We start from the raw sequence: 15,913 nt of genomic DNA on the forward strand, positions 1-15,913 counted from the left end.
GGTGGTTGTTCACCTGCAGCCTTATGTGTTTAAACACTTCATACGAGAGCCCTGAGTGAGTGCGAAGCCACTCTGGAAAGCAGAACAGTTCACAGTGCACTGACAAATGGGCTCCCACTCCTGTTCATGATGTTTATCACTCACAAGTCATTGCAGGATACTATGCTAGATATCTATATATACTATGATAGATATCTATGATATATTATGTAGATATCAACCCAGACTTCTCAAAAGTGTCAAACAGGAAAACAATATACAACCTAGAAAAAGATTTCTAGAGCACAAGTTTGTCAATCATTAGGAATGAAAACTCCATCATGGTTCACATTCATTACAATTCTTTAAAACACTTGATACTTTTGATCTCTTACCATTTTTACTGATATCGAGTTCTCTGAGATTAACTAAGCTGGCAATGGTGGTGGGCAGGCTGGAGAGGTCGTTGTCCGGAATACTCAGTTTGCGTAAAGCTTGACAGTTGAACAGTTGCTGCAACACAAAAAGATTCTTTATAGGGTTTACAGGAAAAAGATCAGTTTGGGTTCATTATTGATACATAGAAGCAACAACTACCACAAAATTACATTTGCTACATAAGAATTTCCACTGCAAAACCAAATCCTCCTTTCAACCCGAAATAATCAATACATCACATTGAAAGCACCTATTTAACATCACTGTTTTCTTCAAGAAAGTTCACTCTCTCATCCAACACCTTGCACATGTAAAAATTAATAAAACCACCATACAGACAGCAGCCATGAAAAGTGATTTCACATGTATGGACACTGTCCTGCACAGTCAGAGCTGTTGCATATGAAGAACAAGCAGGTTTATTTTTTAGCCAGAGTAGCTTAGAGCTTCTTCAAGCCCAGTGGAGGTATAGAGTCTATATACTCGTTTCTAGGCTATTTGAAAATGCATAATAATTCCATTGCCTATATGATAAACTCAGCAAATTGTCTGGAGAGCAGAAAATTAACACAAAATGGTGTACAAACGCCAACCAGGCACTTCACTGCAAGGAAAGTTTAGATAATCTTGAAACTGCTTTTTTCTGCGGTAACTCAGAATCCTTTGGAGAAATCCTGCTTCTTCTTCAAGATAATCTCTCCTCAGAAGCCTGAGAGGGAATCAGGTGAATAAAAACTGCTCATACTGAGGAGCACAACACACCATCAACTGATACCAGGTATGAAAGAGCCTTTTTACTGAGAGACACTTCTCAAAATGCCTTTGTATTTTTGTATTGACAGTTTTCTCAGGTTCCCATGAGACGCACCCAGTACTACAGCTCAGTAACTGAACCATTTCCATACTGGGGCCTGCCCTTTCCAGTATAGATCAGCCAGAAGAATTTCTGTACGCCCAAGAAGCCAAACTGGGATATACATTTCTGCTTGCAGACAATGGTAATAAAGGGAAATCTCTCTGCAGAGCATGAGGAATCCCTTTGCAATGCATCTGAGAGCACCTGCTTTTTTAATGGAAACTCATCAATTTGGACAAGACTGGGAATGATGAAATTACAGGCACTGGGGTTTGCTCTGGACATTTTCAGCGCCGTACTGAGAACAGCTGTAGACATGAGGAATGTTCAGCACAGGGACCCTGCAGAAATCTGGTGCACATACAAACCATTCCAATGCTATTATACCTGCAAAATGGAATTCCCAGGGCACCTTCCCAGAGAGAATTCTTTTATTAAAAGCCAAGGAAGGCTTGGAACCTAAAGTGTGGACAATATCTGAACAGATATGAGGCTTTTGAACAGGTGAGTGAAGTAGTGTAATAAAAATATTCCCTTGGGAGTAATTTTATGATGTACTGTTGTCTCAGAAAGAATACGAGAGCGTGAATACAGGTATGTAGGCCCAAAATTGCCCATTTTTTTTTTTTTTTTTACCCATTGGATTTTCAAAAGGTGTCTTTCTCCGTTTCTAGTGCTTTCTGGCCTTGCCATCACAATCTGGATATAATTGTCAGACTGTATGTCCAAATAATACTTTTATTGCTTTCAGAGTGGAAGCCAAGTGGTGCTAATAGTGCTGGGATGGGAGTTACAACAATGGGCATTATTCTGCATATCTGCAGCTCTTGACTCCACAGCAATAGCTACTGGCTCCCAGGGCCACGAGAGAACAATATGAAATCTCTGCTTTTCACTTTCCACAGAAATAACTGTGGAATAGATTGGGCAACATATCAGGGGAATGTGAAGTCAGAATCACAAAGGAATAACACTTTTTAGCTTTGCAGAACAGAAACACAATTTCTTATTGGCAGATATAGAAAAAGTATTCAATGCCTTCAATGGAGGCTAACTTACACAGCAAATGCAACGCAAGAGAAAATATAGTTAATTTATAGCAGCTCGCCACCTACGTGAGCTGTACGTCAGTTATCACCTCAGTATCATTCAGGTTTCCGTTGTTTTGCTTGTTCTCAGGGAGACAATTGAGCATTAACTGTAGCTCTAATTTCAGGGGCACATTGAGCATTTCTGGTGTCTAATTTACCAACACGGGAGATGGCGAAACACACAGGTGGCTATTTCTAGAACTGGTTGTTAGAGACAGATGAATTCTTCCTAAGTCATTAACAAGTAAACTAATTTTGTCCACCACAAATGAGTCCAGATTTTGCTTTATATTTATAAGGGAAAGCTGCTGGGGAGAATTTTCATCTCATTCACGTTTTTCTGGATACTCATTGCCAGTGACTCGGCCTTCATTAAAATCAATATTCTTTTTAATTAGTCACTGATTCATTTGACTCATACAAATAGGGACAGATTTGCAGCAGCAGCTCACGATAATGAAGTTAAAGGCAAATAAAATAAAAGACTTGGCTAGATTTAGGGGAAAATAGAAAATAAGAATTACACAGCAATCCTATACATCCTTAAAAGAAAATTATAATAAATTAGGAACTAGAAATCAATTTCAATGAAGATAGCAGAGAAAAAAAAAGTGTATATATGATGCATAAAATGTAAGGTAAAATAAATAAAAAAAACAGACTGAATAAGTTTAATACATCAGTTTCATGTAAAATAATTCGGTTTCTAGTGTGTCATCTATCTAGGTAGATAAGGACTTAACAGAGATTTTACACATGCTTTTTTTATCAGATTTTTAAACATGATAAAGCATTCTGATGAGAGACTGTTTCCAAAGAATATTGCAACTTCAGAGGCACATAAACCTTGGTAAATAATAGAAAACCGACAAAACAAATTGTCTCCGGAAGAAGTTATTTGAATTCACATTTACAGAGAGAGGAAAGTTCTCCCTGTGGTAGATCATAACGTGTAATGCAAAAGTTAATTTTAATTAATATGGTGCCATTTTAAGTCCAAAAAATGGCATTTTCTCTCCTACAAAATTAATTAAATAGTTCAGACACATGCAGCAAAAAAATATTTGAAGCAGAAAATCCGATAAGGAAATTACTTAAATTGTTTAATTTATGGTCATGATTAATAAAAGCTTAAGACAAAAAAATTATGAATGGTATAAAGAAAGTAAATTAACACTCTTATCAATCTTCTATTATACAAGGCCAAGGCTACATTAAATGATGCATTTACCAAACTTAAGACCGATTCAATATATCGTCTTTGCTTCAAAATATTATTTATAACAAAATTGAGAGAAAAGAGGTGCAAAAAATAGAGGGCTGCACATTTACATTTCTCCAAGGTGCGTATTTCTGTCCAAGGCGAGTTTCACAAATAACAAACACAAAGCAGGTGACACCACAACACAGAGCAGAGGGTTCACTGCACCCCCCGTTCAGTTCTGACCCTCCCAGCTGGCACCTCCATCCCAGTCTCACCAGTTTGGACCCCTCACCTTTGGCCCTCAGTTTTTCCATATAGAATTATGGAATATCTCTCGTTTGATGCCCTGATATGTTTGTCTTCCATTGTACACTGCAATTTAGCGATGCACACCTTCAAGAGACCCCAAACAAATATTCCAAAAATCCCTCGCTACAGAAGACACTTTTTTATATTCTTCTAGCGTGATGAAAATGTCCAAGGTTAACCATGAATTATCATTAAAAGAGAAGCAGTCCTGAAGGTGTTCATTAGCAGTAAAATGGCCTTGGCTACAATCCATGTCATATTTATGAGGACAGCAAACATCTCAGGTTCTCGCTGTCCCTCCCAGGAGCAGAGATAAGGCAGCTCTCCAGTCTCCTGCCACTGAACAGATTGTAGCCACCCTGTCTCACTGCCCGTAAAGAATTTCTTGATGGAGTGAGCAATCCGAAGCAATGAACCATCACATCCGAATAAAGGAACTCCATGTAATGGAAAAAGTACGTTTTCTACATTCGTAAATGGAAATTATATGAAGCCTCTATGCAGTGTAGGAAAGAAATATGTTGAGAGATGATGAAGAATGGATTACAGTGGAACAATGTTTAATTAAAGACTTGTAAGCATCTTTCATTATTGTTGAGAAAAATTCAATTAAGGAATGGCTTACATTACTTCACGCTTCATTATGCAGCCAGCACCTACCCTTAATTGGTTTTTCCACTACCTTGCTCTCTTTTGTTTCCAGAACACTTAAGTTACAGTAACTTTTCATTCCTCATAGTAAACATTAATCAACAGAAGAACGGATTTAAAGATTCCATGAAAGAAGTTTTACACAGGAAGGATAACTTAAGTAATCTCATTGCAGGAGCTCATTTGCAATTATAAAAATATTAGTCACATAGCACTGGTGTTCTTCTCACAGGGATAAACAGCTGACAAAGAGCTCGTTTTAACCACAGGGCTACAGAGGATCCCAACGGGAGACCAGCTACCTCATATATTAGTGTATTCCTGGTCAAGGTATCCAATGCCACATGAATTACTTGATGTGCAAGAACTACTTCTTTTGAACAACTGTTTATTTCCCAATTTAAGCCTTCATTGGCTGCCCCTTCTCCTCCCCTCATAGCAAGAACGTGTCTCACTGGGCTGGGCTCTTCAGAGAGGGCAGGAAGAAAGATTTGGAAAACTGTAATTGAATCTCTAGAGTTAATAGCCATGACCTCCCACAGCAAGCCCTATCTCAGAGCTGAAGCACATGCTGAATACAGGTTTAAGGACATGACTTTGACATGTGTATCACAGGCAGAGCACTGATTACCTTGGGTAGCTCCTCAATTTGATTGGCATCTAGGTAAAGTTCCTCTAACGTCCGCTCAAAGTTAAAAACCTCCTTTGGCACCTGCTGTAGGCCACAGTGAGAGTAATCCAACACCGAGACAATTTCTTCTTCGCCACGAAAACACCGGCAGGGCACCAGGCGGCCGATAATTTTCCTTTTGGTTGTCATCTCCAAGCAGCATACTGAAGGAAAAGGGGAAAAAACAGTTTTCTGAAACATTTTGGGGACTATTTCTTTAGAATTATTATCAAGATTGCAGGCCATTAAGTACAGTTTTTCCTGAGGGATATCTGTAGTCTGCATTCTGCATTTCTTATTCTACCTTACTAGAAAAGATGAAAAAGAGAGATTTGTTGGTGTTATCCCCCAAAGCAATCTCAGTCCATCATCTGTTCCCCTAACACGCCAAGACCATCCACAACCGTTGCTTTCTTTAACGATGGAAATCAACAGTGTAAATCCTACAGGTATGAACATGTTAATCAGACACAGTACAAAACGACGACGTGCACTCCCTGCCTTTTCAACACCAATAAAGGCAAGGATATGTAAACTTAATGGGTTATAAAACTAGAACATAAGTAACCCTCCCCCAGTTTGTCTGCCTGTCATTCCTGCTCCCTTGTATCACCTGCTGAAAACTCAGGTAAGGGACTCATCAGAAATACCTGAAATTTTCCTGCAGTAAGATAAATGGCTGGGACATCTCAGTACAGTCGGTTCCCCAGTTTCTAATCCAGACATTCTGCAGCTCCTCCCTGCACACAGTTTGTATGAGCCTCTAACTCACAGGAGTCACAGTTTACACAACTGGATCTTACTTGTTTTCAGTGGAATAATAAACACTTTAACTCACTACTCTTGAGCTGAGAGAACTCAATAAGCAGATTTTATACATGTCACACAGTCTCCAAATCTGGAATACTGACATTTTTAGAAGTTATTTTAACATGATTATACGTAAATCAGGCTGTTCTGAAACGTATTACCACAAAGCCAAGAAGGGCTAAACCTTCAACTTCCATTTTCTAAACCACTTACAAGGTTTTGAGTTATATTTATGAAAAAAAATGCACAATATTAGCCCAAGTAAAGCAAAATAAAGCTCATCAGGATCCTCTTTCATGGGATGCCAATGAAAAACAACTGCATATTTATGCAAAATATCAGTGGAGATAAATAATGGCTTAGGCAATATGAATTATCTGAAATGTAAGATTAAGAAAAATTAATTGATCAGATAATGCTCCATTCATGGATCTCTGTGACTTTTTTCCTCATGTAATACATTAATATTTTGGAGATAAACAAAATTCTCAAATGTTTTATTTCCTTGTTTAAACTTCAGTAGCACCTAATCTGCCTCCAGCAACCCCAATGAGCTGAGGCCACGAATACTGTCAGAACAGATACTGGTTGTTCACGTTCCCAGGAAGGCAGATGTTGAAGGACACCAGCGAAGCCAGAGTGCAGCTGGTTGTTCATGTGGCAGAGCCATGTGGCTTCCTCTTGGCTTATTCTGGCTTGAGGGTAAAGCTTAAAACAGAAAGAGTATAGGAATTTTGTAATTCAGCTTGACCAGATGCCAGGTTTGTGGGTATAACGTAAAAGTTGTATCTTAATTACAGTCAGCTGATGCAATGAAAAAAATTGCATAAAGCAGTGCACATAAACTTCTGAAAATGTAAAAATAAAACACTTCTAGGTATGAAAAAGGAAGCAATTCATTTACAAGCTAATAAATCACAAAACTGAAGTTTATTTCAGTTCAGCAGTGCATTCTGCTGCAGAACACAAACAGTAACATAGCTAAAACATAAGGATGCCACATGCCAATCAAATCTACTCTGCGAACTTTGGTTTTAAATATTCTTCATTTAAACTCCTACAGCAGGAACACCAGATCCCCAGTCAGAGCTCACACTCAGCACTGGGGCTGGACCTGGGTTCTTGGCTGGTACTCCAGATCTCCTGCAATAAAGACAGGTTTATTTTAACATTGCCCCTAATTTTCCTCTGGAAATAAGGCTATGACCTTTGCAGCTTGAAATCTGTTGGTTCATTACTTTTATAATTTACTCAACTTCAAAAAATTTTGCATTTGTCACTTTTTCTTTAAGGTGGGAAAAGCCACAAAGCTCAGCTCCAAAGCAAGTCCAGCAGACCAGCCCACCCGACCGGACGTGCTTGCCACTCTCTCTCTGATCAGGGCTTTTTCAATTGCCACGTTATCTGCTCTCTCCAAATAGTTTTCACTGTATCTGCTCCCACCACCACAGCACAACACACAATCAGCTCATTTGGTCTCAGAGAGTCTGTATTTGGATGTGAAAAGCGGCTTTGGCCATCCCTCCTTACAGTTATTCACCCCACACCCAACCTACCCGACATGGGGCTCATCTGCAGCTGCTGCAATGGGTGACTTGGGAGGCAGCAAGGACAAGGGACAGAGCAGTGACAACAGGCAGAGCTCCCAGCTGGGCAGAGCAGTGACAACAGGCAGAGCTCCCAGCACAGCAGGGCAGTGACAACAGGCAGAGCTCCCAGCACAGCAGGGCAGTGACAACAGGCAGAGCTCCCAGCTGGGCAGGGCTGCAGGACGGGCTGTGCAGCACACAGTACAAAGCAGCCACCAGCCACGGTCCCTGGGCTGGGAGGGCCAGCTGTGGTGGCCGGTTCCAGCCCTCCCCTCCCGATGGAGCATCCCAGGACCTCTGACAGAGCTCCCTCCATAGCTCTGATGGGAGCATCCCCATATGTCTGATGGAGCACCCTGGTACATCTGATGGAGCACCCCCAGACCTCTGACAGAGCACCCTCTAGATGTCTGATGGAGCACCCCCATATATCTGACGGAGCACCCTCCATACATCCAGTGGAGCACCCCCATACATTTGATGAAGCACCCCCCATACAGCTGACGGAACCCCCCATACAGCTGACAGAGCCCCCCATACATCAGATAGAGCATCCCCATACATCTGATGGAGCACCCCCCATACAGAGAGAGCACCCCTCCATATATGCGATGGAACCCCCTCCATACATCAGACAGAGCCCCCCCAAGAAAAATGAAATCAGCTCTCAAGCTGCACAGCCTCTTTGTATTCAAGCAGAGGAAGCAGCATTTTCAGCTGCATATTTCAAACCTTGACACAATAAAAATAAATGCCCTTGGAATATCAAATTATTTGTAGCTTTTCGAGATAATGAACAATTGAACAGTGACATGTAGTTCAGAAACTACTCAGAAAAACATTCTTCCCACAGGCATTGCAAAGCACTTAGCTTTGTATTATTCTCTACTGTACACATATGCATAAAACAAACCCCACGATTCATTTTAATAGAAACCCAGAACAACAGCAGAGTAATAGAACAGCTAGAAAATGTACAAATAGTGAGGTGATAGAACTGTGTTAAAACCAGCCATTACAACAGAAAAACATTTTACAAAACAGTTATTTCTTTTGCTTATGTAAACAGAAGTATTTCCATTATTGCAGTTCATAAGAATATCTAGAACTTCTTGTTGGATAGAAAATCGTTTTAAAATTAGAAAGAAAAAAATTGCAGAGGATAAACAAAAGTGATTTAATTGCTTTGCCTTCCTCAAAAGCTATGGTAAGAGACGATTGCCATGATAAATTAGGTTGGTGGGATTAATTGGTTATTTATTGAAATTGTCCTCTTTAGGAAACAAACGAACAAGCAAAAAAACCAACCAACCAACCAACAAAACCCACAACAAACCAGAACGTGATCTGGATAGATGAGCAATCCATGCTTAAGAAAAGATCAGTACTAGGATAAGAAAGGTATTGGAACCGGAACTATGGTGCATTGCTAAGATTTTGTGAGAAAAATGAGTCTGAAATAACTCTGGCACAGAAACTGCTGCTTCCAGAATATTGACCGGAAGAATGGCCATGGGAAAGCATGAACATCAATGGATCTTGCTAAGAAGTGGGTTTGTCTGTATCCACGGTCTGCTCCATTAGTTAACCTTTGTAATTAAAAAGAAAACAAATAAAAATGTTGAAAAATCAGTTTAAAAAAAAATCCCCGTGGATTGTTCTTTGCAGTCACTTCAGAAAGCAGCAGAACAGACTTAAAGGACCTGTGGTAGGATTGAAAAGAATAAAATGTCATGCCCTGTGGACCAATGGTAATTAAACCCTTTATTAATTTCAGTATTATTAATTCCTACCCTGGACTAACTCCAGCTTTGGTGATTACACTTTTCTTACCTACATTTTATTCCTCCATAATTTCCAGAAAGCTTTTCTTTTATTCTGATCGCTACTTGGGATCCTCGGCAACAAAATCAAAGTGTAAGGGTGAGGAGGACGCCAAGCACCCGGCTTTGGGAGCCTGAGTCACACACATCGCAGCCTCATCCCATTCCTTAACCTCATGACACAGAACATGTTCCCACTTCCTCGTAAAAACACCAGTGCTTAGTCCTTTTCCGCATTTAAACCAGTGAAAGAAACAGAACTCTCCATAGCCGAGTATTAGAGGTGATTGATCAGCATATGCCACATGCTCTACATTAATGACTCTATAAGGTTGATATCACAGTCACAAATCAAGACTTGGAAAACTCTAAGTCTGCCCTGCAAAGGAAGCAGGAACGGGTCCAGGTCATTTGTTGAATATCAAAGAATTAAGATGAAACGTACATACTTTTTTTTTTTGCAATTATGATTTAGAAAATTTGTTCACATCTTAACTAACAATTAATTCTACACAAGCGCATTGATAACAAACTGTAGTGTACCACTTTTCAAGAACTCAGAAAAACAAAATGAAACACAAACATATTTTTCCCCACAGAAGCTTAAAAATGTTACGGACTGTTTTCTGAATGCTTTTTAAAAAATTCATTCTTACTTCAACTAGATTAAAGAAACTACGAAGGAAGCACAAATATAAACTGCTATTTATCAGCTCCATGCAAGCATCTCATTATCATTATCTGCAGTTCATTCTCTTCTAAAGAAAATCCTTAATCTAAGAAAAACAGTAGTTTTATGGAAATTAATTACAACAAAATCTAATCTCTTCTCAACTAATGGATCTTTTGTGCAGCAAACCCACTAATCCCTGTTTCTCAGCAATCACAAGAGGAGATATTCTCCTTACCTATTTAAAAGACAGAGGCAAAGAAAATTGCCGTCTGGTTCATAAAACTGATTTAAAGATGGAACAGACCAACTTGGCAGACTTCAAAACTTCAAGGATCTTGAAAGAAGAGGAGAGCAGCAATTTTTTTTCAAAAGACAAGATAGAAGAATTTATTTTTTCATCTCAGCAATGGGTGCACACATCACCAGGTATGGCCATTTTCCCTTTTCCCCCTTCACAAAGTAATTAAAAATTTCTTTAAAAAAACACAACTAAAAATGCCATATCTCTCTGAAAATATTTTCATCTAATCACTTCAGTTTTATCCTAAAATATGCGAAGTGTTATCTTCAATGTGCTTTACTTTTCTATTAACAGTGTTAAAAAAAACCCAAACACTAAGAACATGTAGCTAGTGGCAATTATTGGGTAAGCAGTTTCAAAGAGTTGTAACATAAAAAGCACTTTCAAATTGCCTTTGGAGTCCATTTGATTTCTTGTCAATAGTGCATTTAAAAGAAGAATTCCCAAATACCATATTTAAATATCTGACTGCAATTACAAAGTCAACTCTCTTGATCATCTTGGACCTGCAAAACTTTGAATGCATATATTTATGAACATGCTAAACCAACAAACCCCCAAACCAACCAACCAACCCACAAACAACAAAAAAAAAAATCAAACAAACACCAAAAATTCTGGGTAGAAAGTATTGGTAAGAATATTAAATGTCAGACTCATTGGTTTATATCAAGCACAACAAGAATAATTGTGTTTCTGTAAGGAAAGCAGCTCCTAAAACCAGGGACCTACTGTATTCTGTGCAGTTCATCCTTCAGACAAATGCCATATAACGCTTCATTTAAAAATACTCTAGACTCCACAATAATCCAATCAAACACATTTTCAAATGGTTGCCGTAGAAGACAGAGATTTACCCTGATACAGAAGTACCAGGTGTAATTTTTCCAGCATATTCTGCTGAAAGGACAATGTGAGTGCAAGCAGATGAGGAAATATCAGTGACATTTCCGTGCCACAGCCAGGTTTGATGACCTTCCCACAGCCCTAAGCTGGACCAGCGACCAGAGCAGCTGCCCACATACACACCATGGATTAATCATGGGTTTAACTTTTCTACCAAACAAGTGTTTGACATAACACTTCACTTGAGCACTGTTATCTCAGGGAGTTCCACAGTCAATGGCCTGAGCCACAGTTCAAACAGGTACAACCCAGCAGGTGTGGGTGCTGTGGGACCAGCCTGGGGTGTCTGAGCAGGAGTCAAACACTGAATTGTTCACGCTCCTGAAACTTCATTCAGAAAACTGAAAGAAGTTGGCAAGTGTCAGTGCTAGAAAGTTACTGAGAAATCCTGAAAATACAGAAACTAGAAGTCTGAATGAGAGCATTGCAAGGCTGAAATGAGTAATAACAGCAACATTTGCCAGAGGGTTCAGAAAATATTAATTATATTCAAAGCAGCAGACAATTCGCTTCACTGATTTCTCTGTCATACATCACAGACAAGCGGTTTTTCTGTTCCTTTTTTCCTTCTCTTTTTATCAGCATCATCAACAACATCAATATGCTGATGTGTTGGATCTTTGCAGTGAGTTACACTATCGGGCTTAGAAATCACAAATATATCAACGGCCAAACCAACCACTGTTTCCATCATCCCTTCCACTGGAGTTTTCCAGTTCATTCCAAGAGGCCCAGAATTTCTTGTTCTATTTTCTCTGCTGAAACAGATTTGCTCACAGGGACTGTGCATAGGAAACATAATGAAGCTGAGCATACGGTTGTAATTTAAACAAACCCCCAAAAACAACAATGAAAACCAAAACAACCCTCTAATTTCCTTCAGCTAAAAGACTTTTTCTCACTGATATTCTCCTAGTACTGGCCAGACATCCACTTTTGATTTCTTTCTCCTAATTAATGATGTGTGCTGTTTACATGATTTACATTGTACCCATTTTCAGTCTAGGTCACTGAAATAATTAAGGAACTTCAAAGCTCTCAGAGACAACTTAATTTTCAGTACATCTTTTCAATTAGAAACACAGCACTATTAATAATTCAGCTATTTTTTTTTTTTAATGTAGAAAGATGGTATCTGCATATCCAGGCTGTGCCATCCCCATCCTTTTGGTGTTTAAATACCGTGCTCACCTTTGCGCTACACGCAGCTTTGTGGACACCATCTTAGTGCTGTCGTGGACAAAACTCTTTGTGACTTTTACTCATTTATTTCTTTGCTTAGTCAGGCATATAACTCTTAATACCTCCATTTTGTAGTTTTTATTCTAGTCAAGGCTTTTTGTTTGTAGCCATAATACCAGACTTGTGACACGAGCATTATGGTTATATAAATTCTTACATCAGTAGTCACTGCTACTTTTCATATTCTCACTATTTTCCAATTCAAAAAGAAGTTTTGAAGGAATGTAATCTGCTTATTCTTTGCCTGCAAATCAGCATCCCACTGCCTTAAAACTGTATGTCACCTCTCGAATTTGCTTTTTTCCCCCTGAAGATATTGAAATGGGAAGGGGTATTAATGTCTTTGCAGAAGACGTTAACAAAACTTCATTGGAAACAAATACACAACTTGGCTGGGAAAAATTAAGGTCCATTTTTCTGCAAGGTTCCAATCAGTATATTTTTAAAAGGAGAAAGCACACTGCTTGGTTTGACCACATCTCTTTCCTTTTTTACCTCCTTTTCTCCATTGGAAGTCACTATATATATATATACATATAAATATATATTTTTTTAAGTTACAGTTTTACATATCCTGTTTAGAAGCAAGAAGCATATTCCATAGAAATGTCACACCTGAGCCAGGTAAAGGAGTCGGGCATGTGGCTTTTATGTTCTCATTGGTAACTCAAATTTGGGAATTTAGATATTCCGTTTGTAAAAACCATTTTTAATAGTTTTCATTAATCTTCCTGAAAAGATTAAGAAACCATGATTCTAAAGGTGAAATCACAATAGCAGAATTATTAGAATGCTTTCAAATGGGAATTAGTCTTATCAAAAAGACGGGCGTGAAATATTATCTGAATTGTTTTCTTGCACAGAAATACCATGATAACCACCATATCTTATCCAGAAATGCCATTTATTGCATGATAATTGAATGTTCTTCATTGTATTTCCATTATAATATTCTGCATTCAAGTTCTTATTTAGATCTTGCTAATCCTAAAATAACATAACCAAGTCTGAATAATAAGATTTCAACTTTACCTTTTGTCTCCCCAGAATATTAATGAAAGTTTCTCTTTGCTGCACGATGTGGGATGTCACTTGTGACTTGACATTCAGGAAATTTGCAAAAAGAGTGAACTTCAAACAGAATTATTTCTACCAAACACCAGTCAGTTTTGAATTACCAGACCTCTAATCCCTCTCTGGGACACAGGACCCAACCTTTACCTTTTCTGATAACACATTCGCTTATTTCAATTACAGTTTACTATTGGTCTTGCCTTGAAATTCGTAAGTGAGGTTTTCTGAGTAAATGTTTTTTGGATGATCCTAATTACAGACAATGATGACTCCAGGAACAAAGACAGTTTAGTGACAGTAAAAGAAGTTGTTGGAGTTGTTTTTTTAAAGACAGTTTATATCCTATTCCCCCTAAAGACAGTTTTCATATAACCTTAAGAACCACTCCAGTTCTCTTCAGTTTCTTTTTATGCAAGAACTGACAGAATGTCAATAACTTGTTACATATTAGTAGCATGTGCCGAAAATTAATAATTATGCTCTTAATTGCTAGCAATGACAATCAGTTTGATGGCCCAGCCTGCAGACACTTGAGTAGGAGAGAATCCCAATAAACTAAGATGGAAAATTGCCTTCTTTGGAAAGTGTCCTTTCTGAAAACTGGGAAATTCACATTTAAACTGAGATCTTTGATGTGTTTCAGCATTCATTTAAATAAATCCTTTAGTTTAAAAGATTATCTGGTATGAAATTTTGTATCAAATATGTTTTATTTCTTGCTTTATGGTGCAATGGATTTTGCTGCCCATATGATGGCTAGAATTGCAATCTGAAGGAGCAGCACAGAAAACATAATTTACCTGCTAAATACATCACCTAAACAAATTGGTATTTAAATATGAGCTATATAACTTTCATTCTGGATTTCTTACAAATCGTACAGAATACCCAATTACTTTTCAGCGGTTTACATCCCAATCCATCTGCATTATTCCTGACATATTAATCAGCTTAGCAGGAGCTTACTGGAGGAAAACTAGACGCGTTTTGCTGAGTTTGCAGGATGAAAGTTCCAGAGATAATAATGTGCAACTACAAACTGCAGCTAGAAAAGAAAGTTTTAATGAGAAGTGACAGCCATGACTCCCAATGGAAGTCGATCTGCAAGAGCCCAGGCAGAGATGTGTGGGACAAGGGACCTTTCCCTGCCCATGTTACTGGAGTCCAAACAGAAGGAGATTAAGTTCATTTTCAACACATCATAACACCGATTTGTTTTGAGATCTGTGTTTCCAAAACATAATTACGTTTGAAATACTTATAACAAACTTCCAAGAAAACGCATGTTGTTTGCCCACCGTGGTAAATGTTCACATCCAGTCACAAACCCTTTCCAAAAAACTTTGTCCTCTCGAAAAACAGTATTTTTTTCCTATTTTATTTCCAATAATCAGGCTGGCTTGCTTTACTACACAATTATTCTCTCTTCTACAAGTTCCTACGTAAACATTAACATTCTCCAACCAAACTGCACAAACACATAACTCAGTTATTACCATCATTCACTCACAACTAACAACTTTCCCCCCTGCTTACTCTCCCTTCTCTCTACAGAAGATCTTAAATTTTGCCAAGAAATATAGAAAACCTTTTCTTGTCCATCAGTTCCTCTTTCTCCTGTTATTCTATCCTCCTTCCTGGCTACAGATGCAGCTTTTTTCCAGTGCTCCCCATTTGCTCCACCATATCCATCAATGCTGCACATCCATGCTGCCATATGCTTGCATGTATGTTCATATATCAGATTATCAAAATGCAGCAGCCTATGTCTCTATAGGAAAATGTCAGCACAAGTGAAATCTTGAAAACGGAATTCCCCAAGTATCCATGAGAATTGGTTGCTTGAATATGAGAATACAATTTTACACCTAAAGAGACATTTATCTCTATAAATATTTTATTTCTCATGAATACCTGAGTACATCTGCTCTGTATTTCAATGCATATAGTAGCAGCCACATTTCGCTCGTGCATATTTTCAGCTTGAATTAAGCAATAAAATCTGAATTTTGCCCTTTCCCCTCACGATCAACTAGTCCCATCACGGGCCTTGACCTGTGAAGTATTAATCACACACACCCATCATTAAAACCCGCCAGACCTCAGGGGGATTGCATATTTCATCTGCAGAGTTTAAAATATATTTATACTGGAAAAAGTTTGTTTCGTCCCAGTAAAGACTATATTACATAATTGCAGGACTATGAATCTTTCATATTAATTCACAGGAAAGATCTGCACAGAGATTTCTGCTTCTGTCCAACCAAAGTAACTTCTCCTTAAACTTTTGCAAGCCT

The 15,913-nt window shown here is 38.5% G+C and overlaps 1 protein-coding gene across 3 annotated transcripts in view; it reads right to left on the reverse strand.

The window, feature by feature from the left end:
* Positions 1-5,354, reverse strand: part of LRRC7 (leucine rich repeat containing 7) — a 75,412-nt gene extending 70,058 nt beyond the window's left edge. For 2 of the 3 annotated variants that reach the window (XM_082053088.1, XM_082053087.1), the window contains exons 1-2: positions 5,160-5,354; positions 375-492 (exon numbers count right to left, since the gene is read on the reverse strand). In XM_082053088.1, the coding sequence (XP_081909214.1) occupies positions 375-492; positions 5,160-5,348 (307 nt within the window). In that variant the 5' untranslated portion in view covers positions 5,349-5,354. The remainder of the gene's footprint in view (positions 1-374; positions 493-5,159) is intronic. The other variant, XM_082053086.1, reaches the window with a different exon arrangement.
* Positions 5,355-15,913: the final 10,559 nt, after the last annotated feature.

The sequence above is a fragment of the Streptopelia decaocto genome (genome assembly GCF_964273445.1).
Source record: "Streptopelia decaocto genome assembly, chromosome: 5".
In the NCBI taxonomy this organism is placed as follows: domain Eukaryota; kingdom Metazoa; phylum Chordata; class Aves; order Columbiformes; family Columbidae; genus Streptopelia; species Streptopelia decaocto.